Source organism: Alosa pseudoharengus, unplaced genomic scaffold, assembly GCF_046254945.1.
Source record: "Alosa pseudoharengus isolate Yale_2024_CS ecotype anadromous, Long Island Sound unplaced genomic scaffold, YU_APseudo_1.1 YU_APseudo_1.1_scf_15, whole genome shotgun sequence".
Lineage (NCBI taxonomy): Eukaryota > Metazoa > Chordata > Actinopteri > Clupeiformes > Clupeidae > Alosa > Alosa pseudoharengus.
In genome coordinates, this window is record NW_027468620.1 from 21,251,820 (window position 1) to 21,268,763 (window position 16,944).

The 16,944-nt window shown below is 39.3% G+C and overlaps 1 protein-coding gene across 8 annotated transcripts in view; it reads left to right on the forward strand.

Annotated features, from left to right (window-relative positions):
• Positions 1 to 3,309: 3,309 nt before the first annotated feature.
• camk2g2 (calcium/calmodulin-dependent protein kinase (CaM kinase) II gamma 2) overlaps positions 3,310 to 16,944 on the forward strand; it is a 163,339-nt gene continuing 149,704 nt past the window's right edge. For 7 of the 8 annotated variants that reach the window (XM_076285877.1, XM_076285879.1, XM_076285880.1 and 4 more), the window contains exons 1-2: positions 3,311 to 3,672; positions 13,537 to 13,631. In XM_076285877.1, coding sequence (XP_076141992.1) covers positions 3,608 to 3,672; positions 13,537 to 13,631 — 160 coding nt within the window. In that variant the 5' untranslated portion in view covers positions 3,311 to 3,607. Of the gene's footprint in view, positions 3,673 to 13,536; positions 13,632 to 16,944 lie in introns of all 8 variants that reach the window. The other variant, XM_076285878.1, reaches the window with a different exon arrangement.

Sequence of the window (16,944 nt, forward strand, 5' to 3'; positions counted from 1 at the left end):
TTTCTCTCACCACATTTCTGTTGCATTGACAAGAATGTTCATTTCAGACCGTAATTATGACCCCAGCTGCAAGGATTGACTCGAGTTGGCCAATCTGGGTTATTCTTCATGTGGATATGTGAGAGGAAGCATTTTCTGTACCCCTGGCCTTTTGAACTTTACTGTCGTCCTACTCGGGAGGGCTCCCACCATAGGGGAGAAGAAAACAAGAAGAGAAAGAAAGCAGAAGCCAGCAGCCGTTTCAGTGGTGGTGACACATACTCCACATTTCTCCAGTGGGGGGGTGACGGGGCAGAGGGGTGACGGTCTTGGGTTATAAACACACGAGGAAGTTCTCCAGCAGGCCAGCTGTGAGGGAATGACCTTCTGTGACCTCGCTGTGGATCCGCCATAGAAGCTGAAGCACCGGGAAGCTGACAGACACGCCCGGGGCCTTCCTCAGTCTTCTCTGGGCTTGTGGCCTCGTCGCACACTAAGGATTTACGTCCAGACCTGTATTGTGTGCTCTGGACAGGGACGCCCTGTGCTTTCAAAAACACACTTCAGCCTAGAATCAGTTGTTACATGGATGTTGTCCAAACCAACCAAAAACTAGCTTATTGAGATAAGTACAGAGACTCTAGTGAGTGTGTGTGTGTGTGTGTTTGATCGAGCTGATTGTAGAACATTGTTCTATGCTAACAGGATGGGATGAGAAGATAAAGTCTGTTTGTAATTATGACAGCATGCTGCTATTGGCAGGGCCTCAAGAGCACTGTGAAAGCTGCAGAATACAATAGGCTTGCGCTTCCCTCTTCATTTGTCTCAAATACACAATGAAATGATATTTCCTATTCATGAAACATTGAATCTACCAGTTTCAGGAAAGGTTGTTGATATTTGAAGTAAACAGCTGATCACTACTCTCTAACATGCTTCTGAAGCAGCATGTTGTTTGGCTGTGTTCTGTTCAAGCATTATGTTTGTTTCCCATTTACAGAGCCAGGGCTATGTACCAACACCGGAGGGTTTATTTGCGCAAACACTGAACAAACAAAGGAACAATTGGCTGAATATAACAAAAAGTGCACGAGATTAGAATCAGTGGGAGTACCTTTAATCTTTACAATTAGAGATAACATCACTGGGTGGTAAATCAACCTTTCAGTATGTACTCTGTGTTCAATAAAGACAGAAAGAACAAAACTGTGCATGATTACAGAATGACAACTTTACATACACAAACACACACACACACACACCAGTCAAGTAATACCTCAGTCGATGGGTCCTTCCTTCCAATGACAGAAAGTTCTGGAGGGAGAAACGGAGACAGCCAACTCCTCACACTGGATGACTCATTCAGGAATGACTGTTCAGTTTGGCACTCGACCTAAATTGCTTTACTCACTGCCTCACTTGCCGTGTTGGTATCATACGCAACGGCGAGTGCTCTAAAAAACAACCTCAGACATCTGCCACATACATTAATGATATAAAGTAATGGGGAGGGGGGGGTATGTGGTGCATTACACCAACAGGAACAGAGGAGGTATTGTTCTGATTTGGGCCTATCACATGTTTTCTTTCATTCATCTTAGTTAGAGAGGAGTTTTCAAATGCTGCTTGCATGTGCTAAAACCAATTGGTATACATAGCCTAGAGGAAATGAAAATGTGCTCTGTGGTCAAGCATTTTTCTAGAGAAATGGAGGACCAGTTTGTAGACAACACCCAAAGCACTGAATGTTTCCCTGTGCTTATTGTAAAAAGCAAAGAAGAAACATGCCAAATGATTGTAATGGAGTTCCCGTCCAAAGCCGAACCTCTATAGAGTCACTGTTGAACACGTCAGTTAAATTCAAAGGAATTCTGTGTGTTCTCCCCCCATCTTACTGGAAAACCTCAAATTGTCTGGAGGCTCAAAGGTCGAGAAGTGTGTGGAAATTCCATTGATGATGAGACAGGACAAGAGATAAAGTTGAACTAATCAAGACGACCCCTTAGAATGGTTTCAACAGAACACAATTTCCTTTCTAATAACCCTTTCTTGTTGGGTTTCTCAAAACATTTTCACTGCTAAAAAGTACTTTAAGGAACCACCAAAATTAGGCTAGGCCTACTCTGTAAACACATTTCTATCAGAAGGTTTTTTGAAAGATCCATTAGGAGCACCCTTTCTCAACAAGAATACCACTACCATATTACCCTCTTGTATTTTGCTTCTGGCAACTGAAAACACTACATACTCACACACATCTACCCCACACATCTACCCCCCCCCCCCCCCCCCACGCACACACACACACAAACTGTACAAACACATGCACAAACACACAGAGTGCCACAATTAATACCAAGGCACCTCTACCCTGCTCTAATTAGGCTTTCATATCAGCCAGCCTCCCTGTAATTATGGCCAAGAACTCTGTGCTCCTGTATTCACCGCAAGCACTCCTTAATCACTGTTCCTCTCCATGCGGCTGCCCAAGGAGGACGAGCTGCCACACACACACACACACTCACATACGAACTAGGCATATCGACAGGAAAGTGTGGGGTAGGGCTGACAAGCTTGCTCACGCCTCTCTCCATTAAAATGCAAGCTGCACATAATTTGCCAGAGGAACATATGCAGAACACAAACACACACACTCTAAAAAAATATTTTCACACCTTTTGAAACCAACAACTGACACTTCTCACAATCAGCGCTCTTTCCTCTTTTCGCTCTCCCTTGCTTGCACACACATGAACAACAGCAGATAATTACAGAAAAACAGAAAACACCCAAACTGCACCGACATGAAAAAGTGTGAACCCAGAAGATTCAAAGTGATTAAAGTGTATAGATATTCCAATCTACACTAATCTGTCCATAATGAAGAGGAAATTACAATGGTCAACCCAGCAAGAGGCTATAAAGGTATTAGCCCACCCCCTGAGTGGGTTGGGAATTGATGTGTGTTCAGGTGAGCCATTGATCCTATCTGCCTTGGCCTTTGGCCTTTGGCAGGCTTATCATTGACATGATCAGCGTGTTATCAAATTAATAACTGATCATCATACATTGAGCTTCGGAATCAAGTTATTCTATTATACCATGCCACTAACATTCATGGCTGGTTTATATATTTAAAAAAAAGACATGAACAGTGGTTACTCAATTCTCAGGCTATGCATGGAGAAAGATGTTTTCATATGGTAATGGAAATAAGAACCGAAATTGAAACTAAACATGTTTTACATCATGTAACTCCACTGAATGTGATGGCATTGCGCCACCCTCCTTTGGCTTGCCACTATGCAGGAGCACAGTGTTGACTCAACGCTGCCAGCCGACTCGACACCCCTTCGGTCGCAGTGCTAATGCAGCACCGGATCTCCTACTCCGCGTCTTGCTTTCCATCTCCTCTCGGCACTAGGGAGAAAATCTCGCGTTGCTGTACGCTCTCTCTCTCTCTCTCTCTCTCTCTCTCTCTCTCTCTCTCTACTACCACCCCTCATCGCCCCCTCCCTTTCCTCTGTCTCTATCTCCCTCTCCTTTTGAGTAGACGAGATCTCCTCCCGAAACCTGAGCGAGGCAGTCACCAAAAACGAGAGGCGATATCTCTCTCACACTGCACAACATGGCTACTATTGTAACCTCGACAAGGTTCACAGACGAATATCAGCTATATGAAGAACTCGGAAAGTGAGTAACAATAGCCTACTGCTGTTTCCTTTCCCTTGCTGCTCCGTATCTCATTGTAGCTGAATGTTGACAATGCAGAGTAGGTTTTGCATGTCAAAAAGGCAAGTAAAAACTAGCGGATAGGAGGCTCGCGTCCGCCCAGCTGTGAATTGTTTACATTAAATTCGGATGTTTGTTTCATTTGTTTCGTTCTCAAACACCATTGCCATAGGTTAAGACCGCTCACCGCTGGGAGAGCATGCATGTGAACATCTTGGTTGCTAGCTGGTATGAATATTTCCTCATGTCAGATAGACTGCTCATAAATTGCCATCCACGGACAGGATGGTCACAAAGGCTCATATTATGGCACGACAAGAGGTTTACCGAGGTGAAGTTAGTTTGATATTTGATATTCGGATATTCGACAGATTTTCAAAAAAAAATGTATGCGGCCAGTTTCACCCCGTGTTTGCAGACAATGTACAAACAGATGACCTGTCTACTTGCTCCCAGCCGACCTTAGGGACAGTCTAAAAAGTACCTTCTGAATTACCTTCATAGTCTTTTTTGTCAATAGCTTTGACATCATGTGACCTAGTGACTCCAAACCAATGCAGAATATTTATCCTATATGGGACTCATCAGACACACCCCTTTTTTGATAGTCTGTATGCACACTGTATTTTATATGAATATTTAGTAAAAAAATACATTATATCCTATATGAATGGTCCTCTTTTTTCAATACCTCCCAAGTCATGTGAACTAGTGACTCCAAACCAATGCAGAATAGTTATCCTATATGGGACTCATCGGGCACACCTCTTTTTATGGTCACTGTATGCACACTGTATTTTACATTAATATTTTAAAGGAAATACTTTATTTCATATAAGAAACAGTCTCCTTTTTTTCAATACCTCCCAGGTCATGTGACCTAGTGACTCCAAACCAATGCAGAATTGTTATCCTATATGGGACTCATCGGGCACACCTCTTTTTATGATCACTGTATGCACACTGTATTTTATATGAATATTTTGTAAAAAAAAATACATTATTTACCATAAGAAACGGTCTCCTTTTTTTCAATACCTCCCAAGCCATGCGACCTAGTGACTCCAAACCAATGCAGAATAGTTATCCTATATGGGACTCATCGGGCACACCTCTTTTTATGGTCACTGTATGTACACTGTATTTTTTATGAATATTTTAAAGAAAATACATTATTTCATATAAGAAACAGTCTTCTTTTTTTCAATACCTCCCAGGTCATGTGACCTAGTGACTCCAAACCAATGCAGAATTGTTATCCTATATGGGACTCATCAGACACACCTCTTTTTATAGTCACTGTATGCACACTGTATTTTATATTAATATTTTAAAGAAAATACATTATTTCATATAAGAAACAGTCTCCTTTTTTTCAATACCTCCCAGGTCATGTGACCTAGTGACTCCAAACCAATGCAGAATAGTTATCCTATATGGGACTCATCGGGCACACCTCTTTTTATGGTCACTGTATGCACACTGTATTTTATATGAATATTTTAAAGAAAATACATTATTTCCCATAAGGAATGGTCTCCTTTTTTTCAATACCTCCTAAGCCATGTGACCTAGTGTCTCCAAACCAATGCAGAATAGTTATCCTATATGGGACTCATCAGACACACCTCTTTTTATGGTCACTGTATGCACACTGTATTTTATATGATTATTTTGTAAAAAAATACGTTATTTCCTATATGAATGGTCCTCTTTTTTCAATACCTCCCAAGTCATGTGACCTAGTGACTCCAAACCAATGCAGAATAGTTATCCTATATGGGACTCATCGGGCACACCTCTTTTTATGGTCACTGTATGCACACTGTATTTTATATGAATATTTTAAAGAAAATACATTATTTCATATAAGAAACAGTCTTCTTTTTTTCAATACCTCCCAGGTCATGTGACCTAGTGACTCCAAACCAATGCAGAATTGTTATCCTATATGGGACTCATCAGACACACCTCTTTTTATAGTCACTGTATGCACACTGTATTTTATATTAATATTTTAAAGAAAATACATTATTTCATATAAGAAACAGTCTCCTTTTTTTCAATACCTCCCAGGTCATGTGACCTAGTGACTCCAAACCAATGCAGAATAGTTATCCTATATGGGACTCATCAGGCACACCTCTTTTTATGGTCACTGTATGCACACTGTATTTTACATTAATATTTTAAAGAAAATACATTATTTCATATAAGAAACAGTCTCCTTTTTTTCAATACCTCCCAAGCCATGTGACCTAGTGACTCCAAACCAATGCAGAATAGTTATCCTATATGGGACTCATCAGACACACCTCTTTTTATAGCAACTGTATGCACACTGTATTTTATATGAATTCTTTAAATAAAATACATTATTTCATATAAGAAACAGACTCCTTTTTTTCAATACCTCCCAAGCCATGTGACCTAGGGACTCCAAACCAATGCAGAATAGTTATCCTATATGGGACTCATCGGGCACACCTCTTTTTATGGTCACTGTATGCACACTGTATTTTATATGAATATTTTAAAGAAAATACATTATTTCCCATAAGGAATGGTCTCCTTTTTTTCAATACCTCCTAAGCCATGTGACCTAGTGTCTCCAAACCAATGCAGAATAGTTATCCTATATGGGACTCATCAGACACACCTCTTTTTATGGTCACTGTATGCACACTGTATTTTATATGATTATTTTGTAAAAAAATACGTTATTTCCTATATGAATGGTCCTCTTTTTTCAATACCTCCCAAGTCATGTGACCTAGTGACTCCAAACCAATGCAGAATAGTTATCCTATATGGGACTCATCGGGCACACCTCTTTTTATGGTCACTGTATGCACACTGTATTTTATATGAATATTTTAAAGAAAATACATTATTTCATATAAGAAACAGTCTTCTTTTTTTCAATACCTCCCAGGTCATGTGACCTAGTGACTCCAAACCAATGCAGAATTGTTATCCTATATGGGACTCATCAGACACACCTCTTTTTATAGTCACTGTATGCACACTGTATTTTATATTAATATTTTAAAGAAAATACATTATTTCATATAAGAAACAGTCTCCTTTTTTTCAATACCTCCCAGGTCATGTGACCTAGTGACTCCAAACCAATGCAGAATAGTTATCCTATATGGGACTCATCAGGCACACCTCTTTTTATGGTCACTGTATGCACACTGTATTTTACATTAATATTTTAAAGAAAATACATTATTTCATATAAGAAACAGTCTCCTTTTTTTCAATACCTCCCAAGCCATGTGACCTAGTGACTCCAAACCAATGCAGAATAGTTATCCTATATGGGACTCATCAGACACACCTCTTTTTATAGCAACTGTATGCACACTGTATTTTATATGAATTCTTTAAATAAAATACATTATTTCATATAAGAAACAGACTCCTTTTTTTCAATACCTCCCAAGCCATGTGACCTAGGGACTCCAAACCAATGCAGAATAGTTATCCTATATGGGACTCATCGGGCACACCTCTTTTTATGGTCACTGTATGTACACTGTATTTTTTATGAATATTTTAAAGAAAATACATTATTTCATATAAGAAACAGTCTTCTTTTTTTCAATACCTCCCAGGTCATGTGACCTAGTGACTCCAAACCAATGCAGAATTGTTATCCTATATGGGACTCATCAGACACACCTCTTTTTATAGTCACTGTATGCACACTGTATTTTATATTAATATTTTAAAGAAAATACATGATTTCATATAAGAAACAGTCTCCTTTTTTTCAATACCTCCCAGGTCATGTGACCTAGTGACTCCAAACCAATGCAGAATAGTTATCCTATATGGGACTCATCGGGCACACCTCTTTTTATGGTCACTGTATGCACACTGTATTTTATATGAATATTTTAAAGAAAATACATTATTTCCCATAAGGAATGGTCTCCTTTTTTTCCAATACCTCCTAAGCCATGTGACCTAGTGTCTCCAAACCAATGCAGAATTGTTATCCTATATGGGACTCATCAGACACACCTCTTTTTATAGTCACTGTATGCACACTGTATTTTATATTAATATTTTAAAGAAAATACATGATTTCATATAAGAAACAGTCTCCTTTTTTTCAATACCTCCCAGGTCATGTGACCTAGTGACTCCAAACCAATGCAGAATAGTTATCCTATATGGGACTCATCGGGCACACCTCTTTTTATGGTCACTGTATGCACACTGTATTTTATATGAATATTTTAAAGAAAATACATTATTTCCCATAAGGAATGGTCTCCTTTTTTTCCAATACCTCCTAAGCCATGTGACCTAGTGTCTCCAAACCAATGCAGAATAGTTATCCTATATGGGACTCATCAGACACACCTCTTTTTATGGTCACTGTATGCACACTGTATTTTATATGAATATTTTGTAAAAAAATACGTTATTTCCTATATGAATGGTCCTCTTTTTTCAATACCTCCCAAGTCATGTGACCTAGTGACTCCAAACCAATGCAGAATAGTTATCCTATATGGGACTCATCGGGCACACCTCTTTTTATGGTCACTGTATGCACACTGTATTTTATATGAATATTTGGTAAAAAAATACATTATTTCCTATATGAATGGTCCTCTTTTTTCAATACCTCCCAAGTCATGTGACCTAGTGACTCCAAACCAATGCAGAATAGTTATCCTATATGGGACCCATCGGGCACACCTCTTTTTATGGTCACTGTATGCACACTGTATTTTATATGAATATTTTAAAGAAAATACATTATTTCCCATGAGGAATGGTCTCCTTTTTTTCAATACCTCCCAAGCCATGTGACCTAGTGACTCCAAACCAATGCAGAATAGTTACCCTATATGGGACTCATCAGACACACCTCTTCCTATAACCATTGAAAGCACACTATTTTATATTAATATTTTAAAGAAAATACATCGTTTCCTATAAGGAATGGTCTCCTTTTTCAATACCCCCCCCCCCCCCCCCCAAGGGAAGTGACGTAGGGACACCAAACCAATGCAGAATATCCTTTATGGGACTAATCAGACACACCTCAAATTAATATAATTTTTGCACGTACTATTTTTTTTATAGTACCCATTTGTTTCCTATGGAAACTGTGTTTTCTCAATACCTTCCATATAATAGTAGATGCCAAATCATTTTTCATATTGAGGTGTGTCTGATAAGTACCCCATAGCAGAACAGTTCTGTATTGATCTGTGTTGTCTAGGACCCCTTATATGGCAGCTATTGAGCAAAAAGCTGTTTTCCATAGGAAATAAATATGATTCTTTAAATTAAATATAATAGTTCATGCAAAATATTATTTCACATTGACATGTGTCTGATTATTATCACATAGCAGAACAGTTCTATGTTGATCTGTGATGTCTAGCGAGAAAAAAGCTTGCGAGGTATTGAAAAAAGGAGACCATTCATGATGGCAAATAATGTATTTTCTTAAAAATATTAATATAAAATACAGTGTGCATACAGAGACTATAAGAAGAGGTGTGTCTTATTAGTCCCACATAGGATAACTATTCTGCATTGGTTTGGAGTCACTAGGTCACATGAATTGGGAGGTATTGAAAAAAGAGGACCATTCATATAGGAAATAATGTATTTGTTTTACAAAATATTCATATAAAATACAGTGTGCATACAGTGACCATAAAAAGAGGTGTGCCTGATGAGTCCCATATAGGATAACTATTCTGCATTGGTTTGGATTCACTAGGTCGCATGGCTTGGGAGGTATTGAAAAAAAGGAGACCGTTTCTTATGGTAAATAATGTATTATCTTTAAAATATTCATATAAAATACAGTGTGCATACAGTGATCATAAAAAGAGGTGTGCCCGATGAGTCCCATATAGGATAACAATTCTGCATTGGTTTGGAGTCACTAGGTCACATGACCTGGGAGGTATTGAAAAAAAGGAGACTGTTTCTTATATGAAATAATGTATTTTCTTTAAAATATTCATAAAAAATACAGTGTGCATACAGTGACCATAAAAAGAGGTGTGCCCGATGAGTCCCATATAGGATAACTATTCTGCATTGGTTTGGAGTCACTAGGTCGCATGAATTGGGAGGTATTGAAAAAAGAGGACCATTCATATAGGAAATAATGTATTTTTTTCACAAAATATTCATATAGCATACAGTGACCATAAAAAGAGGTGTGCCCGATGAGTCCCATATAGGATAACTATTCTGCATTGGTTTGGATTCACTAGGTCGCATGGCTTGGGAGGTATTGAAAAAAAGGAGACCGTTTCTTATGGTAAATAATGTATTATCTTTAAAATATTCATATAAAATACAGTGTGCATACAGTGATCATAAAAAGAGGTGTGCCCGATGAGTCCCATATAGGATAACAATTCTGCATTGGTTTGGAGTCACTAGGTCACATGACCTGGGAGGTATTGAAAAAAAGGAGACTGTTTCTTATATGAAATAATGTATTATCTTTAAAATATTCATATAAAATACAGTGTGCATACAGTGATCATAAAAAGAGGTGTGCCCGATGAGTCCCATATAGGATAACAATTCTGCATTGGTTTGGAGTCACTAGGTCACATGACTTGGGAGGTATTGAAAAAAAGGAGACTGTTTCTTATATGAAATAATGTATTTTCTTTAAAATATTCATATAAAATACAGTGTGCATACAGTGACTATAAAAAGAGGTGTGCCCGATGAGTCCTATATAGGATAATTATTCTGCATTGGTTTGGAGTCACTAGGTCACATGACCTGGGAGGTATTGAAAAAAGAGGACCATTCATATAGGAAATAATGTATTTTTTTCACAAAATATTCATATAGCATACAGTGACCATAAAAAGAGGTGTGCCCGATGAGTCCCATATAGGATAACTATTCTGCATTGGTTTGGATTCACTAGGTCGCATGGCTTGGGAGGTATTGAAAAAAAGGAGACCGTTTCTTATGGTAAATAATGTATTATCTTTAAAATATTCATATAAAATACAGTGTGCATACAGTGATCATAAAAAGAGGTGTGCCCGATGAGTCCCATATAGGATAACAATTCTGCATTGGTTTGGAGTCACTAGGTCACATGACCTGGGAGGTATTGAAAAAAAGGAGACTGTTTCTTATATGAAATAATGTATTATCTTTAAAATATTCATATAAAATACAGTGTGCATACAGTGATCATAAAAAGAGGTGTGCCCGATGAGTCCCATATAGGATAACAATTCTGCATTGGTTTGGAGTCACTAGGTCACATGACTTGGGAGGTATTGAAAAAAAGGAGACTGTTTCTTATATGAAATAATGTATTTTCTTTAAAATATTCATATAAAATACAGTGTGCATACAGTGACTATAAAAAGAGGTGTGCCCGATGAGTCCTATATAGGATAATTATTCTGCATTGGTTTGGAGTCACTAGGTCACATGACCTGGGAGGTATTGAAAAAAGAGGACCATTCATATAGGAAATAATGTATTTTTTTCACAAAATATTCATATAGCATACAGTGACCATAAAAAGAGGTGTGCCCGATGAGTCCCATATAGGATAACTATTCTGCATTGGTTTGGAGTCACTAGGTCACATGACTTGGGAGGTATTGAAAAAAGAGGACCATTCATATAGGAAATAATGTATTTTTTTTACAAAATATTCATATAAAATACAGTGTGCATACAGTGACCATAAAAAGAGGTGTGCCTGATGAGTCCCATATAGGATAACTATTCTGCATTGGTTTGGATTCACTAGGTCGCATGGCTTGGGAGGTATTGAAAAAAAGGAGACTGTTTCTTATATGAAATAATGTATTTTCTTTAAAATATTCATAAAAAATACAGTGTGCATACAGTGACCATAAAAAGAGGTGTGCCCGATGAGTCCCATATAGGATAACTATTCTGCATTGGTTTGGAGTCACTAGGTCGCATGGCTTGGGAGGTATTGAAAAAAGGGAGGCCGTTTCTTATTATAAATAATGTATTTTCTTTAAAATATTCATATAAAATACAGTGTGCATACAGTGACTATAAAAAGAGGTGTGCCCGATGAGTCCCATATAGGATAACTATTCTGCATTGGTTTGGAGTCACTAGGTCACATGAATTGGGAGGTATTGAAAAAAGAGGACCATTCATATAGGAAATAATGTATTTTTTTCACAAAATATTCATATAGCATACAGTGACCATAAAAAGAGGTGTGCCCGATGAGTCCCATATAGGATAACTATTCTGCATTGGTTTGGAGTCACTAGGTCACATGACTTGGGAGGTATTGAAAAAAGAGGACCATTCATATAGGAAATAATGTATTTTTTTTACAAAATATTCATATAAAATACAGTGTGCATACAGTGACCATAAAAAGAGGTGTGCCTGATGAGTCCCATATAGGATAACTATTCTGCATTGGTTTGGATTCACTAGGTCGCATGGCTTGGGAGGTATTGAAAAAAAGGAGACCGTTTCTTATGGTAAATAATGTATTATCTTTAAAATATTCATATAAAATACAGTGTGCATACAGTGACTATAAAAAGAAGTGTGTCTGATGAGTCCCATATAGGATAACTATTCTGCATTGGTTTGGAGTCACTAGGTCACATGAATTGGGAGGTATTGAAAAAAGAGGACCATTCATATAGGAAATAATGTATTTTTTTTACAAAATATTCATATAAAATACAGTGTGCATACAGTGACCATAAAAAGAGGTGTGCCTGATGAGTCCCATATAGGATAACTATTCTGCATTGGTTTGGATTCACTAGGTCGCATGGCTTGGGAGGTATTGAAAAAAAGGAGACCGTTTCTTATGGTAAATAATGTATTATCTTTAAAATATTCATATAAAATACAGTGTGCATACAGTGACTATAAAAAGAAGTGTGTCTGATGAGTCCCATATAGGATAACTATTTTGAATTGGTTTGGAGTCACTAGGTCACATGATGTCAAAGCTATTGACAAAAAAGACTATGAAGGTAATTCAGAAGTTACTTTTTAGACGGTCCCTATGGTCGGCTGGGAGCAAGTAGACAGGTCATCTGTTTGTACATTGTCTGCAAACACGGGGTGAAACCGGCAGCATCATTTTTTTTTTTTGAATATCTGTCGAATATCCGAATATCAAATATCAAACTAACTTCACCTCGGTAGGTTTTTAGGCCAATTGTAACTTTTTAGCTGTAGCCTAATATTTGTGAGACATGTGACAGTCGCCACGCCAGAAGGAATGGCTTACTGCAGACTTGTGTAATAGCTGTGTCATACTCCTCGGCAAATGTAGCCACTTTGTGTTTTGTTCAGCATCACTCGAGTAGTGTCACAACGAAGCCAGCTTGAGAGCTAGCGCTCTGCAACATTTGATAGGCTACCTACCTAAACGCTGAGTGATATATCGGCTGCATCTATTTGGAAGATTAATAGTCTTTGAAATCACATTAGACTGTGTAGCCTATTGCATATGAGGATTGCTGATCTGTATAATCAGCATGTTATGGTTTGACCCTTGGGTGAAAGATATCAGTCTACGCGTGTTCACAGTGTAGCCTGGTAAGCTTCCTGTCAAAGGGGTGTTTCATGGCCATCAAAACCGCCCCTTGCTTATCAGCGCTTGTATTTCCGTTGAAATTCACCGCCAGTCATGGTAGTATAATTCCAATATCGTTGTACATTAAAGTTGTATTACCGCCTTGCGCAATGGCCATTGTCAGTTACTAGAGAAAGTGTTGTTTAGTCAGTGAAAAAAACAATGTCCACATGTTTGCCATTCCAATACAGGGGTGCCTTTTCTGTGGTTCGACGATGTGTCAAGAAATCCACGGGACAGGAATATGCTGCAAAAATAATAAATACGAAAAAGCTGTCTGCGCGAGGTAAGTCTTTTTAAAGTCATGGTATTCCAAGAAATGGTTTCATGATTCTTGCACTCTTGACTTGTGTGCCTAGAGATATATGCAGATATCTTATTCATTTACCAAGCATAATAAGCATCCCCAATGCAATAAGCAACCTGGTATAGGCCTACTCTATGACCATGTAAGCATCTTTTAGTGTCAGACATGTTGCAGAGTTTGAAAGCGTTTTAGGACACAAGCTTTAAAAAAGCTGTAGTAAGATGGTCTCACAAATGGTAGGCCTACACAAGATCTATTTCCTTACATTTTGCTTAATTCAAGTTAGAAGTAGATCCTCAGTGCACATAAGCCTTGTCCCACAACTTGCATTCCAGATGAAGTTGCTCCAATTGTTGTCATTTATGCCCTATGCCATTTGTACACAATGTCCCTCAAGTTTTCTCAGTGGCCATAACATGCACCCAGTTGCACCTCTCCACCTAATAACAGGCCTACTGCTTTGTGTTGGCCCCTCGAGGGACACTAGCCAGTCTGAACAGTTGTCCAGGTTAACCATAACAAGTCTAGTGTGCCGCAGAGGAAAGCAGTGGCCTTTTTAAAGCATTTGGACATCCCATGGGCTGCCGAAGTTGCTGGTAGTTTTGGTGCTCTTATCAGGCCATCCAGAATCAAGCCTACTTTTGACATGTGCAAAACAATAGCTTTGCATAACACAGATAGCTTGCTTGAGTTATGAAAGCAAAAATTGTGGTGTTCTATGGCTGCAATAGATATTCAGAACAAGCTTGTTGTCCAGTCACTTACTTTTAGTCATTCACTATGTCGAATTGAAACTAGCCTGAATGAATCAGCCAGACTTCTAAAATGACTGTGTTATGTTATGCAATCCGGCAGTATTGTGATACCCAACAGCATCAAATACAATGGATAACAGTTTAAATGTTTATTACCAACAAGCAAATTGCACAAAGTCGTTGGAAAATGAACCCTGCAGCACGGCCTTTAAGTGCCACATATTGTTTGTGTGTAGTTCAAACCAAGGCTTGAAGTGGTTCAATCTGATGTAGTGAGAATTCTCTCTCTCTCTCTTTCTTTCTTTCTCTCTCTCTCATTCTCTCTCTCTCTCTCTCTCCCTTTCACTCTCCCTCTCCTCACTCTTTGTTGCACCTTGCTTGAGTCACACTCGAGTGTGGCTCTCATCTGCTCTAATGAAGCCTGTGTGAGGAAGGACAGGATACGTGAGACTCACTCGCCGTTCCCACCACCACCGCAGGAAAACAAAAGCACCGGATCTATTTCTGGAAAGTGGACACTGTGTATACCTGTATGCCCTACCAGCAGTATCGAGTTTTGGGGTGGAGTGAGGTGGGGTGGAAAGGGGACATCTTTTTAAAACACTTGACATTGATAGAGATGGCTATTAATTAGATTCCTGCCTCATCCACCACCGCCACCCCCACCCCCACCCCCGCCTCCTTCGTTTGTCTTCACTACCATCATTTGCTGTCCCCTTAGCCATCCATGTGTTCATCCATTTGTCCGTGAGAGAGCATCCAAGCCAGACATTCTCAGCCATGCATGAAGGTCAATCAATGAGTGTGTTCCTTGGAACCATGCGGGCATCTCACTTCACTGGAATCTGCCAGCGTTACCATGTACCAAGTTGCCATGGTGCCATTGTTGTGGGTTGTTTGCTTGCTTTCTATTTGACTTGCATTATTAGATTTCTTAACCTTTACCAGTAACAAAGACTTGAAAGTATAAGAAGTGTAAATATCTCTTTGGAACAAGTGTTTGGTAGTTTAAGTCTCCATATATTGTGTCTCAGGGGCTTAGGAGATCAATCTCAGTTCACTGCTTTGGTGCTAGTCGTGGGATGCTTCTCATGAGCTCTCTCTCTCTCTCTACGTGCAGTCCATCGCTGTACTGTACTGCAGATAAATTAAAGCATTGTTTGTTATTGACTTTATTTAAAAGATCAGTTTAAAAAGGTTATTAGCCCCCCCCCACCCACCCACCCACACCGCCCCTCAATTTGGCATCTTTGGCAGAGTTCCTGTCAAGTAACCTGGCAACTGTTTTCTTGAAACTGTTCATCACGTTGGCTGGCACGGAATAAAAAACTAAAGTGTCCCATTTATCTGGCGTGGCAGCGGAGAGCGGCCAGAGCCCCGTCTCTCTAAATCTCTCATGACCATAATGTCCAGTGGCCTTAATCAAAGCTGAAAGCCCCTTGGACATGACAGTTTGTTCGACACAAAAATAAACCACAATTATCTGTCTCTCATGTCTCATCTGCAGGCCATATTGATGTTTGTAAAAGGGCAGTCCTTTCACAGCCATGGGTTTTTGCTTATATAGGCAATATTAAATTATATATTGCATGTGGAAGCAGGATTCTTTACCAAGCTGGCAAATGTGTGACATTTGTGCATTCTTGGGTTGTACAGCCAGTGTTGAATGTGACATGCTGAAACCACTTGCTTGGAGAGGTCAAGTGATGACCTATAGAATCTTACTATTGCTCTGTTGCTTTGTAGGATTCTACATTTGATAAATCCTACTCAGTCTTACTAGTTCAGGCCCAGAGGTGGTCATATGTGATCATAATAAACAAGGGCTTGAAGATTACTGGTGAATGTAAAAGAAATGGCCAAAGGTGACCAAATCTCCCTCCTCCAGATTGACACCAATACATAGGCGTTGTGACATCGGTCCAAGGCAGCAAGGGCTTTACGATGGATTAGATTTGTGCCACAAGTCAGAGTGTTCATTCTCTGGTGATCTGGCACTGTAATGAGCGTCTTTGATGAGGAGCCTCTGGGCTGATTAGTGTGCCCTGCCTTCCCATCTCCACCACCACGAGATCACCACTGTCATATCCACTCGTGTGGCTTACTAAGACCTGCTTTGCCACAAACCCAGCAATTTATTATCTCTCTCTCTCTCTCTCTGTCTTTCTCTCTCTCTCTATCTATTTTCTCTACATCATCCATCTGTCTTTCTATCACTTTCTCTCTCTCTTTCTCCCTCTCTCCCCCTCGTGTTTCCATGCATCTTCTGTTTCACCGCACTGTTTGTGGTTCCTTGGTGCAGATCCTGGGCTGCTGTTGCTTTTGCATAAGGTCCTGCATAATTCCGTATAAAAAGCGCGCGTGGTCTTATGTAAATCAGCTGCGCGTGCCGGTGGCCCGAGTCGGCCCAGCCGAGCCGAGCCGAGCTGCCTACCATCGGTTGCGCTGCGACACACACACACACACACACACACACACACACACACACACACACACACACACAGGCGCACGCTCCGCTCCTCTCTCTGTTCCTCTCA